Source organism: Petaurus breviceps, unplaced genomic scaffold (genome assembly GCF_028583685.1).
Source record: "Petaurus breviceps papuanus isolate PSGF00001 unplaced genomic scaffold, PetGlider_PUasm1.0 177, whole genome shotgun sequence".
NCBI lineage: Eukaryota > Metazoa > Chordata > Mammalia > Diprotodontia > Petauridae > Petaurus > Petaurus breviceps.
In genome coordinates this window covers 4,314,478-4,337,832 of record NW_027185776.1, presented here as the reverse complement: position 1 = coordinate 4,337,832, position 23,355 = coordinate 4,314,478, and the positions used below count along the sequence as shown (strand labels likewise).

At 37.9% G+C, this 23,355-nt stretch overlaps 1 protein-coding gene across 1 annotated transcript in view; it reads left to right on the top strand.

Moving 5' to 3' along the window:
- UNC79 (unc-79 homolog, NALCN channel complex subunit) overlaps positions 1-23,355 on the top strand; it is a 345,437-nt gene that overhangs the window by 310,685 nt on the left and 11,397 nt on the right. The window contains exons 46-49 of the mRNA XM_069086022.1: positions 1,401-1,490; positions 6,034-6,209; positions 11,573-11,759; positions 14,381-14,578. Coding sequence (XP_068942123.1) covers positions 1,401-1,490; positions 6,034-6,209; positions 11,573-11,759; positions 14,381-14,578 — 651 coding nt within the window. The remainder of the gene's footprint in view (positions 1-1,400; positions 1,491-6,033; positions 6,210-11,572; positions 11,760-14,380; positions 14,579-23,355) is intronic.

The window sequence follows — 23,355 nt, the reverse complement described above, 5'->3', positions numbered from 1 at the left end:
CTTTTTAAAAAGTTCTATAAGTTTCCTGCTAAGATGAAAGAAAAGGAGTGGCAGCCATTTCTTTTCTCCTCTCATTGTTATTTCACCCACTCCTTACCCTGAGGAAGAGGTAAACAGTAACATGCATGTCTTTTATCAAAGGGAAAGATCAATGCTTTGAGGTTAACACGGTGACTTTTGAGAATAGACGAGCAATGTACAATGACTTCTTTGGAAAAATACATTAAATGGAAATAGGTAAAAGAGCCTACTGATAAATCTCCATGGTGCTTTTCAGTCTTTGTGTAGGAGAATCTTAGTAGTAATAACAAGTCACTTTTTTATTGGGTGGTTCATACTAAGATGGCCAAGGAGGGTCACCAACATTTGGAAAAATCCAATTAAATTAAAAGAACCCATTCTTTTCTAAATAACTACCAGTTCCTCCTCTAAAGTTCTCCTATGGTGTCTTATTGGAGTGGAATTTTAAAGGCAATACTTTTAAGCAAACCCTGACAGGTGCTACTAGGCTGCCTCTGTCATATAAGGACTAGCCTTGCTAAATCCAAAGATGTGCATCACTAGAAGATTGGTCTCCATATGAAACAACTCATGAAAACTTAATGCTAAGGCAGGGAAGGGTTAAGGTCCACGTTGGTGGAGGGAGTATCCCAACCAATGAAATAACTACTTTTTGAAATACTGAAGTGTGGAACAGTGGGAAAAAAGCCACTGGATTTGAAGTTAGGATATGAGTTTGAATTGCACTGTGCCACATGTGATCTGTGTGACCTTGGGCTGCTTATTTTACTTCTCAGGGCATCTTTTTTCCTTATCTGTAAAATAAATGAATTAATCTCATACGTTCCTTCTAGGTGTGAATTCTATAATCTAGAATCTTATGAGCAACAACCAATTAGCAATGGCTTCCCTTAACACAGGCCTCTTGGAATCTGTAGTCTCCTTCAAGACCCAGCTCCAGTGTCACTTATGTGAAACTTTTCCCAAACACCTGCCCCAGCTGTTGATATTCTCCCAGCTTGGTCCTTCAACATCATCTTGTATCTATTTTGCACATGGCTACATATGTACATTTTGTCTCCCCAATGGAATGTAAGTCACCTGAGAGGAGGGACCATTTCACTTTTGTCTTTTTCTCCAGTGCCTGGTACAGAACAGGTACTTAATAGATTTTTGTTGCCCCTCACCCTGAGTACTGCCTAAATTTATTTTATTTCCAAACTGATATGATTCAAACAAACTGTGATTTTGAATAGTGCAGAATAGGTCGGAAAGCTAGAAAGAGGACTCACTAAGAAACAGTACAGAATAAGAGAGAGTTTAACTATCTTCACAATAAAAAGAAGGGCAAAAGTGGGGTTCCAGAGTCAAACTAATCGATGGGTTTCCTTTTATTTTAGTGTGGAACAGCAGCTATGGAATGCATGAGACAATACGTTAATGAAGTACTGGACTTTATTGCTGACATGCATACATTAACCAAACTTAAGGTAGGGTCAACACATATATGTGACTTGTATAGCCTTAGCTTTTGGGTTTTCTAAATTTAAGGGGAATATTTTAAAATGTTTTATATTGTGTATGGTTAGTTTGCATGAAGATTTATGTTTACTTGGTGTCAAGGACTCATGATCTCTTATATGCATGTCCAAGAAAATAGGTAAGGATTTAAGAGATAAAGCAATGGATGCTGCTTTTATGGAACTGATGATGGACCTGATGACAGAATTATCATTGCTCATTCTTTTGGTATAGTCTGTGCCTGGACCACTGACCACATAGGACTTTTCCTTGGTACATATGATATAGGAAAACACATATATGGATGCACAGAGAAAGCTAACCAGGTATATAGGGACTCACCACAGCTTCAATGTTCTACCATGTAGAGATTTTATCCGGTTATCTTGCTCTCTTTCCTTCCAAGGGACATAATTCAACTACTATGATATAATGGTCCAACTTAACATTATTCTGGAGGTTGAGGTTCTTCTTGTTTTTTTTTTTTAATTTGCTACCTATAGTAAGTAATAGAATGGGAAAGAAATCAATGTCTTCGTTAGGACTCTTGTCAACAGCTGCTTCCTTCCTGCCCTATAGATTAACTGCCCTTCTTTCCAGATTGTGATAACAGCTGGAGTTATCTTCATTTATCTCAGCTACTTCAGCAAACATTTAACAAAAATCAATGCCTTATATCTAAATAGTCTAGAATGATATTAATGATATAATCTAAACTGTATTCTGTGGAATCCAGAAGCTCTTTGTGATATGAGTAGGAGGTTCTGTAAGAAAATGTTAATGTTAGTGTTATTTTAGAATAACAAATAGTAAGTTATCTATGTCAAAATATGAATGCAAAATATACTTTTTGTATGAAAATAAACAGTTTCTTCTATTGTGTAGCAAAATTTCCTCAGCCCTATTCAAACTGTATATCCATACTTATAGGCTCTTTAGAATGACATTATTGGATTTGGTCGGTTGAAAACTCTAATGTGTTCTATGACCAGATCAGTTTGGGAAATACAGATAACATAATATACAATGAAATAATTGGAGGGGCTCCTAAGGCACCATATATTCTAAGCCTCTTATTTTATAGAAAAGGAAAGTGAGTCTTAGAGAGGAGCTCCTTTAAGTAGAGGAACTGTGGCTGAAACATGGTTTTTCATGCTCCAAATTCATTGTTCTTTCTACTACATCATGATGTCTCTTCTCATTCATTCATTCATTCATTCATTCATTCATTCATTCATTCACTGAGAACCTACTGTCCAGCAAACATTTACTCACCACCCCAGGTCCTTGCTGGGGATACTAACATGAAAGATGACTAGTTTCTGCACCAAAGAAGCTGACATTCCATTGGAAGATATTACATGAAAAGACAATGCAGTGTACCAAGAAAGAATCTTGGATTTAGAGTTAGAGGATTTGGGTTTAAATGATGCTTTCTATGTTGGTGATCTGCAGGTCTTAATTTCTTGATCTGTAAAATGAGGGGTTTGGAAAAGACGATCTTTAAAATCCCTTTCCTATAAATACTATATGAGCCTGTGAAATATGTATGGTATAATGTAGAATGTAATGATAAAAAAGTAGACTTCTGGACAGAGTTCTGTAAGAAAAGGATTTGCTCCAGGAGAGTGGTTTAATGAAGGTGTTGATCATTTTTATTGTTCTTTGGGGTGGAATGAGTAACTAATATAAATCAGCCTCCTTTCCATCATCCTCCCACTAGGGAACTGATAGATCTGAAAACACTGAGGAAAAGTCTAGACTTAATGCAGAAAAAAAATCCAAGCACAAAAAATAGCCTAATTCAAAATTGGTCAGCAAACAATTTTTCTTTGATCAACAAGAACCTAGTGATCTAAGAAGAGATGCATCAGAGAAAAAAGAAAGAGGTTTCTGTCATTGGACACAGCTTCTAAATTCTGCTTGGATGATCTGGTTTTTTTCTATATACATAGCAACCTTAGTGCAATAATAGTGTACAAACTTTTAGCTAGAAGGAAAATAGATTTAGCACATAGATTCAATTTTTCATAACACAAGTAGGTACAGACATGATCCTTTTTTGGTTGAACTTAACTGGTGAATTATTGGAGTGTTGCTTAGAGATAATGAAGGCACTTCTACTCTCTAGACACATTTCTCTTCCTGTAAATTGAAAGGCTTGTCAAGTCAAATTAATAAGCATTTATTAAGCCCTTACTATGAGTCAGGCATTGTGTTAAGCACTAGGGATACAAACAGAGGCAAAAAGATAGTCCCTGCCCTCAAGGAGCTCACAATCTAGTGGGAGAAACAACAAAGAAACCAATGTGGACAAATGAGTTAAATACAGGATAAATAAGAAATAATTAACAGAGGGAAGGCACTAGAATTATGAGGTTGAGAAAACTTTCTTGAAGTAGATTGGATTTTAGTTGGGATTTGAAGGAATCCAGGGAAGCCAGTGGGCAGAGATGAGGAAGGAGAGCATTCCAGGAATGGAGAACAGCTGGAAAAAATGCCCAGAGCTGCAAGATGTAGTTCAGGAAACAACAAGGAAGCCAGTGCCACTGAATTGAAGGATACATATCAGGGAATAATGTATAAGAAGACTGAAAAGGTAGGAGGGGGCTAGGTTATGAAAGATTTTGAATGCTTAATAGAGGACTTTATATTTGATCTTGGAGGTAATAGGGAGTCACTAGAGTTTATTAAGTAGGAGGCTTGACATGCTCAGACCTGTGCTTTAGTAAAATCACTTTAGTAGCTGAGTGAAGGATAGATGGGAGTGGGGAGAGACTTGGGGCAGGCAGTCCCACCAGCAGGCTATTGCAGTAATCCAGGCATGATTTGATAAGGTCCTGCACTAGAGTGGTGACACTAGAGTGGTGAGAGGAGAGAAAGGGGCTTATTTGAGAAAAGCTACAGAAGTGAAATTGACAGGCTTTGGCAACAGATGGGATAATAAGAAGTTGAGGATAATTCCTAGGTTTCCAGCCTGAGGACTGGGAGATGGTATTGCCTTCTATAGTAATAGTGAAGTTGCAGGGGGGAAGTGACTTGGGTTTTGGACATGTGTTTAGTTTAAGATGTCTACTGGATATTTAGTTTGAGACGTCTGAAAGGTAGTTAGAGATGCATGATTAGTGGTCAGCAAAGAGATTGGGGCAGGATAGATAGATCTGAAAATCTTCAGCATAGTGATGGTAATTAAATCTGTGGCAGCTGATGAAATGAGGTAATAGAGAGGGTAAATAGAAGAGGGTCCAGGACAGAAACCTGTAGGACACCTATGGTTAGAGTGCATGATCTAGATGAGGATCCAGGGAGAGAACCAATCTAGAGTGGTGTCCTGGAAACCTAGAGAGAAGAGTATTAAGGAGGAGAGGGTGATTGAGAGTGTCAAAGGCTGCAGAGGAGTTGCCATTGGGTTTGGCAATTTAAGAGATCATTGGTAGCTTTGGAGGGAATACTTTTGGTGGAATGATCATAAGGGATTAAGAAGAAAGTGAGAGGAGAGAAAGTGTTATCACCTTTTGTAGATAGCCTTTTCAAAGAGTTTAGCCACAAAGGGCAGAAAAAATACGGAGTGATATTGTGTATGAAAAGATCAAATGTGGTTCTTTCAAGATAGAAAGACATGGGAGTGTTTTAGAGAGAATGAGTCAGTAGAGATTATAAGTGATAGAGTGGGGATGATGGAGGGGGCAATCTATTGGAGTAGAGGATCTGGAATGGTATCACTTGAGCAGGTAGGAGAGTTAACCTTGGTAAGGACTGAGGTCATCTTATCATGTGATACAGGGGTGAAGGAGGAAATAGTGGTAAAAGGCATATGAGTGATACAAGAGGAGGAAGAGGGAAGCAGAAAGAGCTTGTGGTGAAAGGCCTAATTTTTTTCCACAAATTTTGAAGCAGTGTTATCAGCTGAAAGGGTTGGGGGAGAGAGATCCATGGGAGCTTTGAGAAGGGATGAAAAGGTTTGAAAGAGCAAAAAGTAATCTAACAGGGAGTAGGTGTTACTGGTCTCTGAGTATGGTGGAAAAACAGGTCTGGAGAATCAGGAGTGGAGCCCAGAGAGAAATTGAGAAAGTTGGCATGGGGGCCTGTCCTTAAAATAGAGGTTCTGGGAGGAAGTGACCAATCAGAGGAAGGGGATACAGGAACAAAGGGATCTTTCAGTGCGAAAAGACTGTGGAGGAAGAGGGATGTTCCAGGGTGAAAGTTACTAGAACATAGTAGAGAAAGAAGTCCAAAGAGTAAGGATTAATAAAATTTCCTTTAGTGTAATACAGTGTTCTCCATTTAAGGTACCTTCTAGTTCTAATGTTCCATAAGCTTACATTCTATGTTCTAATACCTTTGCCAGCTTTAACATGCTATGTCCTAACAGCCTACACTCTTAACAATCTGGCCTAAGATGCCTTTTAAGAGCTAACATTTTGTGGTTCATGTGACTAAATTGAAAATTTTTTTAACAAAAGAGTCTTTCATATATTAATGTAAAAAGTTATCCCCATTTTGGTTTTATAGAGTCACATGAAGACCTGTTCTCAGCCTTTGCATGAAGATACCTTTGGTGGACATCTCAAAGTTGGGCTGGCTCAAATTGCAGCCATGGAAATCACGAGAGGCAACCATAGGGATAACAAAGCTGTTATTCGCTACCTCCCCTGGCTCTACCATCCTCCCTCTGCAATGCAACAAGGGTAAGTTTTTTTTCCCCAAACTGTTTTTTTTTCCCAAAAAAGGTGATATTCTAGGGAAAATTCTCTGTCACTTCCTGGAGTGATTAAATTTCCTTAGGATTTGTAAAATGTTTTGTGATTGGTATGAAGTATAGAAACAAAAGTTTGTCAAGAAGCAGTGTCTCTGAGCCTATTGGCTTCATGATTCAGCAGCATTATTGAGCTCAGAACATGAAATGCTTCATAACATTGTTGTGAGAGGAAAAAAATTGCAAATGCTTTTATTCAATGAAATTAGACCTCAAAGGACTAGTGATTCTTCTGGAAAAGCTTTCAAATACTTAGCATATCTAGTGGCCAAATGTAGTGAATAATCTCTCCCTTCCACAATATAATACTGTACCTGTATAATTAGCTATAGTCTTTCTCTATTTCACATGTAACTAAATTTAGATCATGTTGGTTAATTTGAAAATCACAGATAATGGATAGATCTTCACTTTATCCTTTGATCTAATATACTGATTAAATATTTGTTATGTGTTTTTATCTGGGGGGGGCACAGCATGGAACCTGGTTTTTATCCAAAGGGATAGCCATCTAACTGGGCAGACAGAACTAATATAAAACAATTGGAAAATAGTTGTAGGCTAAACTATATAGTACAGGAAGTAGAACAGGCAAAGAGATGGAGGGCTCACTTTCTTGGAGATGGGATCTAAGCTAGGCCTTGAAGGATATAATAAGTCAGGGGAGGTCATTTCAAATATGAGTAGAGGTGTAGGGATAAGTATGCCATTTTTAGGGAACATTTTTGGAAATTGTGCATTGGGGAATAATAAGAGGTGACAAGCCTTTTCTTAATTTTCGGAAGTTATTTTGCTAGTGAGGAGTAAAGTACTTGAATTTGAATTTCCCCTTGCTTATAGTGGAGAAGTGAAAGGTGGCCTACCTTAACCCTTGGTCTGTTCATCTACAGAGTAGAGAGGATTTTATGATTTTATGACAGGAGGAGTTATTGGATTTGGAAAGCCCAAAGATCCAAGTGCCAAACTTGGTCCCACTGCTGTATCCACTAGGTGACTTCTCCTTTGTCATGAATCACAACTTACCATGGCTTAAAGGATTGGGAAAGAGTCCCTGGATACTTGGGCAGCTTTATCCCAGATCTTTTGTGACGTAGTGTAGGTTACACCACCTCTCAGAGCTTCCTTTCTCTCATCTGTAGAATCTCCTAGGTTCCCTTTAGCTCTAATGAACTTTGACTCTATAGAGACTAAGCCAGTACAATTTATTGAGCATTCCTTGTATGCAGAATAGTGTAGTAGCTAATCTAGACCTGAAAAATTGAAGGTAACTACTTGCTCATGAAACTGAAATTGGGGATTAGTAAGGAGAACTAGAATAGTACATATATAAATCATTTTGTCAGTCTACACTTCTTCCCTTCCTTTTTTGTGTAACCAAGTATAAGACCATTCAGATTCATTCACTCATTCAACACATATTAGACAATTAGGGGCAGGGAAAATGTTCAAAGCAGGGAAGACTTTCAAATTTCCTTAGGTCCATTAAGGGGAAGGGAAGATCTTCAAATTCTTATTACCATTAAAATGATTCAGGTCGTTTTAGCCTTTATCTGAAATAAGTGAAGTACAGCAGATGTATAGCAGATTCCTAGTTGTGTACATGATGAACATGAACATTGCCACAATGATGTTTTTCTAAACTATTCCTTTGCTTTTTTAAAATTAAATTTTATGTTTATTTTTAGTTTACATCATTCATTTCCTCAAGATTTTGTGTTACAAATTTTCTCCCTGTCCTTCCCCTACCCACCACCCCAAATCAGTGATTGTAGAATATATACAATACTGTATACCCCCACCCACAATCTGCTCTCTCCTATATCCTCTGCCATCCCCCTTCAACTTTCCAGTAGGGCAAGATGGATCCCCATACCTCAATGCCTGTACATTTTACTTCCAAGTTGCATGCAAAAAGAATTATATATATATATATGTATATATACATATACATATATGTATACACACACACACACACACACACACACATATATATATATATATATATATATATTATTAATTTGTTTCCAAAACTTTGAATTCCACATTCCCACCTTTACTGGGAGGATAAGCAATTCAATATAGATTGTATATGTGTAGCTTTGCAAAACATTTCCATAGTGGATATATTGTGAAAGATTGACTATATTGCCCTCCATCCTATCCTGCTCCCATTTGTTCTATTCTCTACTTCGACCCTGTCCCTTTTCACAAGTGTGTACTTCTAACTTCCCTCTCCTCCAAACTGTCCTCCCTTCCATCATCCCCCCCTCTCATCCCCTTCCCCTCCCTACTCTCCTGTAGGGCAAGATACCTTATTTAGTGTGTATGTTATTCCCTTCCTAAGCCAAATTCAATGAGAGGAAGGTTAACTAATTCCCTTTTGCCTTCCTGTTTTTCCCCTCCATTGTAACAGTTTTCCCTTGCCTCTTCTATATGAGATAATTAAAACTCCTCTCATTGTATTCCTCTTTTATCTCTCAATTTCAACTTTTAAGTATCATTCCTTCCTATTCAATTGGTCCTGTGCCCTCTGTCTGTGTATACCTGTACACACACACACACACATATACACACACACTCACATATATATTCATATATCCATATGCCCTGCTATATAGACATATATATATATGCATGTGTGTTATATCTCCTTCACCTATTCTCATACTGAGAAAAGTTTCATAAGTTATAATGATTGTTTTTCCATGTAGGAATGTAAATAGTTCAACTTTGGTTAAGTTCCTTATGATTTCTTTTCCCTGTTTACCTTCTCATGCTTCTCTTGCTTCTTGTATCTGAATGTCAAATTTTCTATTCAACTCTGTTTTTTTTTCCATCAAGAATGCTTGAAAGTGCTCTATTTCATTGAATGACCTTATTTTCCCCTGAAGCATGATACTCAATTTTGCTTGGTAGGTGATTCTTGGTTTTAATCCCAGCTCATTTGACCTCCAGAATAACATATTCCAAGCCCTTTGATCCTTTAATGTAGAAGCTGCTAGATCCTCTGTTATCTTGATTGTGTTTCCAAAATATTCAAATTGTTTCTTCATGGCTGCTTGTAATATTTTCTCCTTCATCTGGGAACTCTGGAACCTGGCTATAGTATTCCTAGGTGTTTTCTTTTGTTGATCTTTTTCAAGAGGTGATTAGTGGATTCTTTGAACTTCTATTTTGCCCTGTGGTTCTAAAACATCAGAGCAATTTTCCTTGAGAATTTCTTGAAGGATGATTTCTAGGTTCTTTTTTTTGATCATGGCTTTCAGGTAATCAAATAATTTTTAAATTATCACTCCTGGATCTATTTTCCAGGTCAGTGGTGTTTCCAATGAGATATTCCACATTGACTTCTATTTTTTCATTTGTTTGGATCTTCTTAATAGTATCTTGATTTCTCATAAAGTCATTAGCTTCAATTTGATCCATTCTGATTCTGAAGTAATTATTCTCTTCAACGAGCTTTTGTGACCTTTTTCCATCTGGCAGATTTGGCTCTTTAAGGCATTCTTCTCCTCATTGGCTTTTGGAACCTCTTTTGACATTTGAGTTAGTCTATTTTTTAAGGTGTTATCTTCTTCAGTCATGTTGTTGACTCTAGTTTCATGATTTTCTTTCATCATTCTCATTTCTCATCCCAATTTTTCCTCCACTTCTCTTATTTGGTTTTCAAAATCCTTCTTAGGCTCCTCTATGGCCTGTAACCAGTTTGTATTTTTCTCAGAAGCTTTTGGTACAAGAGTTCTGACTTCATTGTCTTCCTCCTGTTCCATGCTTTGATCCTTTTTGTCCACAAAAAAGGAATCTAGAGTCATGTTGCTGGCCTTGCTTTGCTTCCTTTGCTTGCTCATGTTGCCACTCAATTACTTGACTTTTGAGCTTTTTGGCACAGTAGAACTCTGCTTCCAGAGAGGAGAGCTTTGTTCCAATCACTGAAGTTTTCACAGCTGCCAGAGCTATTAGTTGGGTACCCTTTCAGAAGCCTCCAACGTCTCTAGTACCTTATCACACACCCTAGGCCCTCCACCTTAGACAGCAATCCAGATCCAAGCAGGTTAAAACAAGAGCAATTACCCCTCAGGATAGTTTCTTGGTCCCCCTACAATCTGTAGGCCAGGAGCTCTGAAGAAGCCACCACCACCCCTCAGCCACTTCTCCCTATGGGGGACAGTGGCTGGACCACTCTCCTGGACTCCCTGTTACCACAAATTCCACACTGACCTCTCACACTGTCTTTGGCATTTATGGGTTGATAATTCTGGAAGCCAAACTGCCACAGCTGCTGGTGATCCACTCTCACAAAGCCCCTCCAGCTGGGGCTGGTCGGGGTATCCTTGAACTAAAATGTGGGCTCATGGGGTGTTGGGTGCTGCTCCCAGCGTGCTGTGATGGACTCTTCCTGCCAACCTACTGGGCTACCTTCAGCAGTAGATTTCTTTCTCTCTGTCACTTTGTGCGTTCTGTAACCCTAAAGTTTGTTTAGGGTCATTTTTCATAGGTATTTTAGGTGGTTATTGGGGGAGCACACAGAGTTTTCCTGCTTCTGTGTTGTCATCTTTGCTCCACCCCTTTCTAAATTATTCTTGAATAAAAATAATATTGATCAGAAAATATTGATAGGAAAAATACCATTCTTATCATTAAGTAAATAATTAGAAGATGTATTGTATAGAGAGCCTGCCTAGGAATCAGGAAGACCTGGGTTCAAGTTCTACCCTTATTTTCTGCTAGCTATGTAACACTGGAGAATTCACTTAACATCTCAATGCTAAGAACCCCTCTCTTAAATATCTAAATAGTTCTCAACTAATAATCAGTGAAGGTTTTCTTGGGAAATAAAATGAAATGAATTATCAGCTACAATGGCTTATATGAATAAAGGATGTGAGTCAAGGAAGCAGTTTTTAGGAGATGAGATTTCAGCAAGCAATATTCTAAGATCTAACTAAATATTATTGTATTTTACAATAGTGCTTTAACCAAATGTCACCTATTGTTATCTGATAGGGATTGAGGAGAGTTATTTAACAACAAACAAATATATTAACAACAAACACAACCACAGCCCACCACCCACCACCACTACCACCACCAACAAACAATAACAACAAAAAACTCTTTACATCAAATAGACTGACCCCTAGAGGCATATAAGAGCCTAATTCTAGTTCCTTTTCTAAATTTATAAGAAGGTTGAAAATTCATGCCATGGTTTGTTGTTAAATTCCTGGCAAGTATAACTGTTTTCAAAAGACTTTAAACCTTGCATATGTTATACATTTCCTTCTTCTCTTATAGGCCTAAAGAATTCATTGAGTGTGTTTCTCATATCCGCTTGCTGTCCTGGCTGCTTCTGGGTTCACTCACACATAACTCTGTGTGTCTAAATCCTTCATCTCCCTGTATGCCAATTCCTCTGGATGCAGGGTCCCACATTGCAGATCATCTTATCGTTATCCTTATTGGATTTCCTGAGCAATCAAAGGTAAGCAATTTCCACAGGATTGAGACCATATGCAACAAAATTGCTAATGGAAACTTTTATCAGCTAATTATGTTTCTTCTGGGAAAGAAAATGGATGAATCTTATCATTTCCTTTCCTCTGTACATTCTAAAAACAACTGATGCCTTATTTAAAGTTGTTTAAATTTCCAGACTCCTTTTTCCCTTTAAGTGTTTATTCAGTTTACGTTTTTCAAGGTATCTTCATCTATGGAGGCAATCAAGAGTTGGCTTCCTAGCTGTGCCAGTGTCTTTATTACAAAAAGGAATAATTATCTAGAATATAAAAATAATCCTATGATAGTTTAATGTAATAAAGAAAACTCTCTGCTTCAACCCTCCATGGGCTATTTTATTGGTCTGAACCTTCAGAGGCACATAAAATTTGGCCTAGTTAATGTTCCTCAAACTCCACATTTGTTCTCCCAACTTTGTGCCATTGCACAGGTGTATCTCCTTCTGGACTGTGGTCAATCAACAAGCCTTTAAAGGTACCTGCAGTCCTTCTCTTCACTCCATCCACCCTTCAAATCCCTAGTTTACTGCAAGGCTTTAGCTCATGTGCCAACTCCTACAGGAAAGTTTCCTAATGCCCCCAGTTAATGTTCTCCTCAAATTATCAGATATATATTTAACTGTTTATAGGCAGTATGGCATGGTGGATAGAATTCTGGGATTAGAGTCAGGAAGATTTGGGTTCAAATCTTGCCTCTGACACATACTATGTATACAAAGAAAAGTCACTTAACCTCCCTGGGTTTTAGTTTCTTCCCCTCTAAAATGGGGATAGTAATAACACATACTCACAGGGTTTTTGTGAGGATTGAATAGGATAATGTTTGTAAAACGCTTTGTATACCTTGAGAGGCAAAATGATGTATTTGAAAGAATGATGAATTAGGAGCAAGAGATCTGACTTCAAATCCTGCCTTTAATATTTACTGAGTATGTGATCTTACTTAGTAAGGCTATGATCCTATGATCATTTCCTCCCAATAGAATATAAACTCTTCAGAGACAGGGACTATTGTTTGTTTGTGTGTGTGTGTCATCTTCAGCATGCCTTGAACATATTGGTTACAGAACTACTTGCTGGATTGGATAATCATCATCCATAGTTTCATTGATTATAAGTGCTTTCTTCATTAATGTAAATTGCATAAACTTTAGTTTTTAACTTGATATCATTAAGAAAATCATTATCTAGTGGTCAGCCTCCTAGGGTGAACTTTTCTGAACTGTCCTTGGGACTGCCTTCAAGTCTTTTCAGATTGAGAAGATCTGATAAAGTCTTCATGCCATTGGCATGGCCTCCGAGAGTGTTTCCATGCAGACTGAAGGCATCAGAGGAGATACTAGGAATGACAGCTCACATTCAAAGATGAAAAAGGAAAATAAGACTCTGTTGGGAACGCACTAAGGTAGCCTTAAAGTCAGTTAGTCAAAAATAAAATGCATAAAAACAGTTGGTCACATTTCTATGGCATTTTATAAGTCCCAAAGTGCTTTTGCATCCATGACCTTGTTTGGTCCTATGGAGCAATCAGGGAAAATGTCATTGGTTTCATTTTGTAATTGTAATTAAGGCTTACATAGGTGAAATGACTTGCCCAAGGTCACCTAGGCAAGAAATGATGGAAACAGAACATCAGCCTGTTTTTATTTTTACCTTTCCTGATTTCAAATCTAGTACTTTTCCCATGCCATCCACAGTGAAAGAACCAAAAGGTTGGATCTGTCATTAATAGTCATTCATTTATTCATTCAGGAAGCATTAAGTACCCATAAGGTACCAGAGAAGACAAAAAAAATGATTATGCAGGTTCTACCTTCATAGAATTTACTGTCCATCATTGCCAAGCTGTTATAAATTAAAGGAGCCAATCAACTGCCCTCCTTAGAAACTGAGCAAAGGCATAGAGGCCAGGTTGGGCGTTAGGGTATGATGGGGAGTAGTCTCCAGGCTAGGATAAATTGGCCTTGAGAAGAGATGTGAAGACTCACTCTGTGGCTAAAGACCCTACCAAGGCATCAGGTAAGTTTTATGGAGGATTGCTAAAAATCATCATCGTAGAGTGTCATAGCTGCTGAATTGGAACCAGGCTTTTTTGTTTAAGGAGTGATTCTGAACAGTCCACCTAATCCCCTCAGTGCCTCAGTTTTTTCATTTCTAAAATGGTGATTATAATTCTTGTACTATTTACCATGAGAAAAATACTTTGTGGAACCTGAGGTACATTAGAAATATGCTGATATTATTCCTCTTTTTCCCAAAACTAAATTATTCCAGTGATGGAAATTTCAGCTCTTTCAAGGAGAGGGAAAGGATTTAATCTGCCAATTAAAGGGGCTGAGGTAGCACGCTTTATCTCTGAAGAGCTGCTTTGTTCTTTGAGTACACACTCCCACTGACTTAGTGAGGCTCAGACAAGGATGAATCATAAGTTCATAAGAATGGAATAACATTTTAATCTTCTGATGGCTTGAATCAGATACATGTTGCCTATAAGCTTCTCCACATTGTACGAGCCACTTGTGGCTCCCTTGAGAGGCAGCATGATGGCTGGGTATAACATCTTCCTCTCCTTCATTCTCCTTTGCAGACATCTGTGTTGCACATGTGTTCCCTCTTCCATGCATTTATCTTTGCTCAACTATGGACGGTCTACTGTGAACAAACTGCTGTTGCTCCCTCTGTCCAAAATCAGAATGAATTTAGCTTTACAGCCATCCTTACTGCATTGGAGTTTTGGAGTCGGGTGACACCTAGCATTTTACAGCTAATGGCACATAACAAAGTGGTGAGTTCAGTACCTGTTCATAAATATATTCCTCCTTAAGGTTTGATTACATTGTGACAATAACAAATATAACAACCCATCTTTACACAACACTTTACACCCCCTGGGAAATCTTAATCTCACAACAATGCTGGATGGTTGTTGTTACTCCTGTTTAACAAAGGAGGAAGAAAACTCAGATGTTAAGGGGCTTACCCAGTTTAATGCTACCACTATTAAATGGTAGAGTCAGGGCCTGAATACAGATCTTCTGACTCCAGTCCAGTGTTATTTCTGCTATGCCACACTGTCAGATTTGCCAAATTAAATGCTTTTTGTCCTCCCATTATATGACAGGAGGAATTATTGGATATAGAAAGCCCAGAGATACAAGTGAGAACTCCATAAGGGGGTATTTTTATTTGTGTCTAATACACATAAACAAAAAAGTAAGGGAAAAGAAGCTCAGTGGTTTCTTGTTTTGCAGATTTACTCTTCTAATACAGCCATTCCTATATAACACTTGATTTTAACTTGATGAAGTTTGAGTGCCCTCTGATTCCTTCATTTCAAGCCATAGACATATTTAAAACATTTTTTCTTTCAATTAACAAAAATAAATTTCTTCTCTCTTCCCCCACCCCAAACATTGGGACAAAAAAAGGAAAAAGAAAATCCTTGTAATGAATATGCATTGTCAAGCAAAACAAATTCCCACATTGTCCATGTCCAAAAAATATATGCCTCCTTCTGGACCCTGAGGCCATCAGTTCTCTGTCAGGAGGTGGATAACATACTTTATCATGAAATTATGGTTGGTCAGTGCACTGATCAGAGTTTTAAAAGGCCAGACATGTTTTCACACGCATTTCCTTTCTTCCATTTGAGTTGTTCTTATGAGCTACCTACTCAGGAAGAAGTTAAGAAATGTATAGGAAGTTTGTTTAAAATATTTACTCTCCTCAGAATGAGGAGCATAGTGCCAAGACCAGATCCCTGGGGCACTCCATTTGAGACCTCCTTCCAAGTTGACTTCAGTCCATTAATAACTACTCTTAGGGTCTGGTCATTTAACGTATCAAGTCATCCTGGACTTCTCACTCTCTCTCACCTTCCCATACCCAATCTGTTGTTAAAGTCTATCAATTTCATCTTTGTAACATCTCTTAAATAAGCTTCCTCTTCTCTGACACTGCCACAATTCTGGTGCAAGTCCTTATCATCTCATGCCTGTATTTTTGTAATAGCCTGCTGGTGGATCTGCCAGCCTTGTCTCCCCTTACTCCAACCCATCTTCCATTCAGTCACTAAAGTGATTTACCTAAAATGCAGATCTAATCATGTCATCCCCTTTATTCAATAAACTCCAGTGACTACCTGCTGCCTCTAGGAGCAGATATAAAATGCTCTTTTTGGCATTCAAAGCCCTTCATAATCTAGCCCTCTCTTATTTTTCCAATCTTCTTACACCTTACTTCCTGACATCTACTTTTCTATTTCAGTGACAACAGCCTCCTGGCTGTTGCGTGAACTCCATCTCTTAACTCTGGGCTTTTTCTCTGGCTGTCCTCTCATGCTTAGAATGCTCTCCCTCCTTCACTCTAATTGCTGACCTCCCAGGCTTCCTTTAAGTCTCAACTGAAATCCCACCTTCTATAAGAAGCCTTTCCCAATCCCTCTTAATTCCAACACCTTCTCTATGTCAATTATTTCCTATTTATCCTTTATATAGCTTGCTTTTTAATGTATTTGTTTGCACGTTGTCTCTTCCATTAGAATTTAAGCTTGTTGAGGGCAGGGACTATCTTATGCACCTTTTTGTATCTTAGCATAGTTCTTGGCTCATAGTAAGCACTTAATAAATGTTTATCAAGTAATTGGTTGATTGGTTAATCATGTCTACCACAATTTGTTTAGCCATTCTTAAATCTATGTTCATCCAGTTTTCACTTGAAGTGGAGTTTTCATTATAGTGAAAGCATTACCTCCCAGAATAGTCCATTGCACTTTTGGATTAACTCTGATTGGTAGAAAATTTTTCCTTGCATCAAACCTATATCTACTGCTGTAAATTCTACCCATTATTTTCTGTTCTGTCCCCTGGCAGCCCTTTATAATATCTCTTAAAATATTTGAAAAAAGCTATTCTGTATGTCTTTCCTTCTTTAAGCTGAACCTCTCCAGTTTATTAGACCAATCCTTGCATAGTATAATCTCAAGGCTCTTAGATATTCGGGTCACCCTCCTCTGTACTTGTTACTCCTCTAGCTTGTTAATATTTTTTCTAATTGTGTTACCCAGAATTGAATATAATATCCTAGATGTGATCTGCGCACTGCAAAGTACAATGGGACCATTATCACCCTACATATAAACAGTATGCCTCTTTTAATGGAACCTGAGATTACGTTAATTTGAAGGAGTTTTTGGATGATACTTTGCACCGTTGACATATTGAGATTATAGTCTTCTAAATCCCCTTGGTCTCCCTTCTCTTCAAAAGAACTATTGTTTTTAACTAAACTTTTCTCATTTTGAAATTATGAAATCAACTTTTCTTAGCTCAAGTATAGGACTCTACATTTATCTATAAAGTGTTTCTTGTTTGATTTTTCTCCATCATTTTTCCTCTTGAGAGCTTTTTGGATCATGGATATCATCTAACATGTTTGTTATCTCTCTCAAACTCATGTCATTGGTAAATCTTATAAGCATGCTATCTATATCTTTCTACAAGTCTTTATAAAAATATTAATTAGCATAGTGCCAAGACCAGATCTACAGGGCAATCCAGTAGATTTCTGAATTGACTTCAACCCATTAATGATGATGTTTTGAGTCTGGTAATTTAACTAATTTGCAGTCCATCTAACTGTGCTATCATCTAGTCTACCTCTCTTCAATATGTACATCAAAGTATCGTGAGAGAATTTGTCACATGCTTTACTGAAACCCCTTGAGTATTCCCTTAATTAACTGGTCTAGTAAGCCTATCCAAACAAACAAGCAAACAAACAAAAAGAATGAAGTCAGTCTGACATGACCCATCTTTTTTGCATGTTACTTTTATTGATTTCTTTTATTTTTGTGTCACCTTCTGAACATATCCCTCCCTCTTCCCCAGCCATTGAATCATTCCTTGTAAAAAAGATTTTAAAGGAAAATGGAAAAAAAATTGGTTCAGCAAAACCAGTCAGCAGTTGTGTGACAGTATGTGCAATATTCCATATACAAAGTTCCCACTTCTACAAAGAAGAAAGGTTGCTTCTTTTTCTTGATTTGTCTCCATGGCCTGGCTGGGCCGTTATAATTACAGTTTAGTTTCATTGTATTTTTATCCATTTATATTATTGTGATTAATGTATAGATTGTCTTGGTTCTACTTGTGTCATTCTGTTCAAGTTCAAAAACATTTTTCATACTTCTCTTAATTTTTCATAGTCATCATTTCTTAGAATGCAATATTATTCCAATAATTTCATGCACCACAATTTGCTTAGCCATTCCCCAGTTAATGAGTGTCCACCTTCTCCAGGTCTTTGATATTACTGAAAGTGATAAATATTTCGGTGTCTATTGAATTATTTGCTCTGGTTTGTTATTGATGAAGCCTTGTAGGATTGCTGGGATCTCCACTTCCTTTTTTTAGATGTTTGCTCTCTATTTAGTCATATAGTCCAGAATTTGCCAGGAATTGAAATCAAGTTCCCCAGCCTGTAGTTTGCAGACTCCACCTTCTTTCCTCTGTACCACTTCTGATGGTAGTTATGATTATAATGATAAGACCTTACTGTTTATATAGCATACTTCAGATTATCAAATCTGGCCCTGGACACTTACTAGCTGTATGACACTGGGAAAGTCACTTAACCCTGTTTGCCTTCATTTCCTCATCTATAAAAGGAGCTGGAGAAGGAAATGGCAAACCACTCTAGTATCTCTGCCAAAAAAACCCCAAATGGGGTCATGAGGAATTGGCCACAAATGAAAAACAACTGAAGTGCATTTGTGTAGCTGATTTTATTTTTTGAATCTAAATACTGAACTTTAAATTCATCCTTATTAAAGCTACCATGACGCAGTAGATAGAATACTGGATTTGAAGTCAGTAACAAAAGCAACAACAATGAACACTTATTAATGCTGTGTACCCGGAACTATGCTAAGCACTGGGGATAAAAAGACAGAAGTGAAACATTCTCTTTATTCAAAGAGCTTATTTTCTAAAGGAAGATGTGGGTTCATGTCATGCCTCTGACTTTGATTCACTTTTTGTCTATTGGGTAAGTCATTTGGCAGTCATCAAACTGATATTCCTGTAATATGGGGATTTTTTTCTTTTTCTTGACTTGGCATAGTTGTTATGAGGGTATTGTTTCGTTTTTATTGGTAAGAGGAGAGAAGATAAATGCTTAACTGAGAAATGAAACTTTCAAAAATTATGTTACTAAAGCAGTTATGACTGTCACTCAAGAAATTTCTGGGATTCCCTATTGCCTTTAGACTCAAATAGAAAATTTTCTGTTTAAGGCCTTCACAATGTTTCCAACTTACCTTCTAATACTGATTTCATATTGATCTACATACAAACTACATTTTAACCAAACAGCTCTTTCCTGTCCATAACATTCCATTTTCTATCTCTGTGCCTTTGCATAGGGCTATCCTCCACACATGGAATATGATCCTTCTTTACCTCCATTTATTTGAATTCCTTTCTTCCATCAAGACTCAGCTCATATGCCACCTCTTCCCCCAGGTTTTGATATTACCATAGTTATTATTACTCTCTGTCTGAAATTTCTTAACATATACTTTGCATGGGGTGGGGGGTGGAGCCAAGATGGCAGCATAGAAGCAGGAGATTCCATGAGCTCCCCCAACAACCACTTCAAATACCTATAAAATATGACTCTAAACAAATTATAGTGCTACAGAACCCACAAGGTGACAGAGAGAAACAAATCTACTGCTGAAGGCAGTCAGGCAGGCCCACAGGAAGGGTTCATCACAGCTTGCTGGGAGCTGAGCGCAGACCCCATGAACCATGCAGTTTTGGTCTCAGGGCTGCCCCAACCAGTTGCTGATGGAGCAGACTTCAAGAGAGTGAATCAACAGCAGCTATGGTGGTTTCCAGACTCCTCAACCCATAAACGCCAAAGAGCAAGTAAAAGGTCAGTCAGGAACTTTGCTGGAAAGGAAGGGTACAGTCTGGCCCCTGCCCCTGGGGTGAGAGGTGGCAGAATTGCAGGGGATGCTGCTGCTTCCCCATGAGGCTGCCTCCAGAGCTCCAAGCCTGCAGATCATAGGAGGACCAAGCAGCTACTCAGAGGGTAATTGCTTTTGCTATAACCTGCTTGGATCTGGATCGTTGTCTTGGGTGGAGGTCCTGGGGTGTTTGGTCAGTGGGCCAGGGCCTGTGAGGGCTGCAGAGAGGGCACCCTCCTAATAGCTCTGGCAGCTGCAAAAACCCCAGGGATTTGGGATAAATCTCTCCTCTCTGGAAGCAGAGTTCTACTGTGGCAAAGAGCTCAAAAGTCAAGTAATTGACTGGCAACACCAGCAAGCAGAGGAAGCAAAACAAACAGAATAATCAAACCTTAGATTCCTTTTTTGAGGACAAAAAGGATCAAAGCATGGAATGGGAGGGAGACAAATAAGACAGAACTCCTGCATCAAAAGCTTCCAAGAAAAATATAAACTTGTTATAGACCGTGGAGGAGCTCAAGAAGGATTTTGCTTCTTTTTTTTTTTTTTGGAGGGAGGAATGCAGGGCAGTTGGGGTTAAGTGACTTGCCCAAGGTCACATGGCTAGTAAATGTTAAGTGTCTGAGGCCGGATTTGAACTCAGGCCTTCCTAACTCCAGGGCCAGTGCTCTATTCACTGTGCCACCTAGTCACCCCTCAAGAAGGATTTTGAAAATCAAGTAAGAGAAGTGGAGGAAAAATTGGGAAGAGAAATGAAAATGATGCAAGAAAATCATGAAAAGAGAGTCAACAACCTGACTGAAGAAAATAATACCTTTAAAAAAATAGACTAACTCAAATGGCAAAAGAGGCCCAAAAAGCCAATGAGGAGAAGAATGCCATAAAAAGCCAAATTTGCCAGATGGAAAAAGAATCTCAAAAGCTCATTGAAGAGAATAATTCCTTCATAATTAGATTGGAGCAAATGGAAGCTAATGACTCTATGAGAAATCAAGATACTATTAAACAGATCCAAAAAAAAAAAAGAAAAAATAGAGGGCAATGTGAAATATCTCATTGAAAAAACCACTAATTTGGAAAATAGATCCAGGAGAGAGAATTTAAAAATTATTGGACTGCCTGAAAGCTGTGATCATAAAAAGAACCTAGAAATCATCCTTCAAGAAATTCTCAAGGAAAATTGCCCTGATATTTTAGAACCAGAGGGCAAAAAAAAAAAAAAATTGAAAGAATTCACCGATCACCTCTTGAAAAAGATCCCAAAAAGAAAACTCCTAGGCATATTATAGCCAAAATCCAGTGTTCCCAGGTCAAGGAGAAAATATTACAAGCAGCCAGGAAGGAACAATTTTACTATTGTGGAAACACAATCAGGATAACACAAGATCTAGCAGCTTCTGCATTAAGGGATCAAAGGGCTTGGAATATGATAGTGTGGAGGTCAAAGGAACTAGGATTAAAACCAAGAATCATCTACCCAGCAAAACTGAGTATAATGTGGTCACTCAATGAAATAGAGGACTTCCAAGCATTCTTGATGAAAAAACCAGAGTTGAATAGAAAATTTGACGTTCAAATACAAGAAGCAAGAGAAACATGAGAAGGTAAACAGGGAAAAGAAATCATAAGGAACTGATTAAAATTGAACTATTTACATTCCTACATGGAAAAATGATAATTGTAACTCATGAGACTTTTCTCAGTATGAGGACAGTTGAAGGGAGTATATATTATATATATATGTGTACATACATATATATGTTTATATAGGAGGGCATACGTGCCTATAAATACATATGTGAGCATATATATGTGTGTGTGTACATGTATACATAGACAGAGGGCACAGGATCAGTTGAATAGGAACGGATGAAATCTAAAAAATAAAATTAAGAGATGAGAGAGGAATATAATGAGAGGAGATAGGGAGAGACAGAATAGGGTAAATTATCTCATATACAAGAAGCAAGAGAAAACTGTTACAATGGAGGGGAAGAACAGGCAGCCAAAAGGGAATGGGTCAACCTTACTCCCATTGAATTTGGCTTAAGGAGGGAATAACATACATACCAAACTGGGTATCTTGCCCTACAGGAAAGTAGGGGGAAGGGGATAAAATGGGGAATGATAGAAGGGAGGGCAGATTGGTGGGGAGGGTAGTTAGAAGCACACACTTTTGAAAAGGGACAGGGTCAAAGTAGAAAATAGAACAAGTGGGGGGTAGGATAGGACAGAGGGTAATATAGTCAGTCTTTTACAATATTATCTATTATGGAAAATTTTTGCATAACTACACATGAAAAACCTATATTGAATTGCTTATCTTCTCAGTAGGGGTGGGTGATGAGAGAAGAAGGGAAAGAATCTGGAAATCAAAGTTTTAAAATCAAATGTTAAAAAAATTATTCTTATTACTATTTTAACATGCAACTGGGAAATAAGATATAGAGATGCTGTGGTATAGAAATCCACCTTGTCCTACTAGAAAGTCACAGGGGGAATAGAGGATGATATAAGAGAGAGCAGATTGGGGGAAAGGGTATTCAGTAGGATCACTATTTTGGGATGGTGGGTAGGGGAAAGTCAGGGAGAAAATTTGTAACTCAAAACCTTGTGGAAATGTATGTTGAAAACTAAAAATTAACCAAAAAACCCATATTCTTGGTATGTATTTTGATTTGCCTCTGTGCTTGTTGTTTCTTTCCAATAGAATGGAAGCTCTTGAAGGGCAAGAACTATTCTCTTTTTTGTCTTTGTATTCCTAATACTTAGTAAAGTGCTTTGCACACATTAAGTAATATTTGTTTAATGGTAGAATGAACTTAACTTAGTGATCATCAAATATACCTCAAAGACCATAAATTATAGACAGTTGCTTTAGTGAAAGAGTCCTGGTGAAGTCTCAGGTCCTTAACTGCTGTAAATTTGAACTTGTTAGAGTCTGTCTAGCCTGTTAAAATCTTTTTAGATCCTGAAGCCACCCTACAACCTTGTAGCTGTTATCACAGATGTTAGTCTTTTCTTTTTTTAATCAAATGTTTTATTAATTTCTAGTTTATATCATTCCTTTCTGCAAGATTTTGAGTTACAAAATTTCTCCCCATTTTTCTCCTACCCACCACCCCAAAATAGTGATCCCACTGGATATCCCCTCCTCCAATCTGCTCTCTCCCATATCTTCTCCCATACCTCCTCCAACTTTCCATTAGGGCACGGTGGATCTCTACGCCGCAGTGCCTGTATATCTTATTTCCCGGTTACATGTAAAATAATATTGATAATAGTAAATATATATATATATTTTAAACATTTGATTTTAAAACTTTGAATTCCAGATTCATTCCCTTCCTCACTTGTCACCCACCCTTACTGGGAAGATAAGCATTTCAATACAGGTTGTACATGTATACCATGTTTCCCCGATAATAAGACCTATCCCGAAAATAAGCCCTCCCCTTACTGTGTAAGATTCCTCTAAAATAAGCCCTCCCCCGAAAATAAGCCCTGTTGAGATTGCTACTGTAGTGAAAGTGATCCCCTGCACTACACGCTACATTATGGTACCCTCTGTATGCACCGTCCCCCCCCCC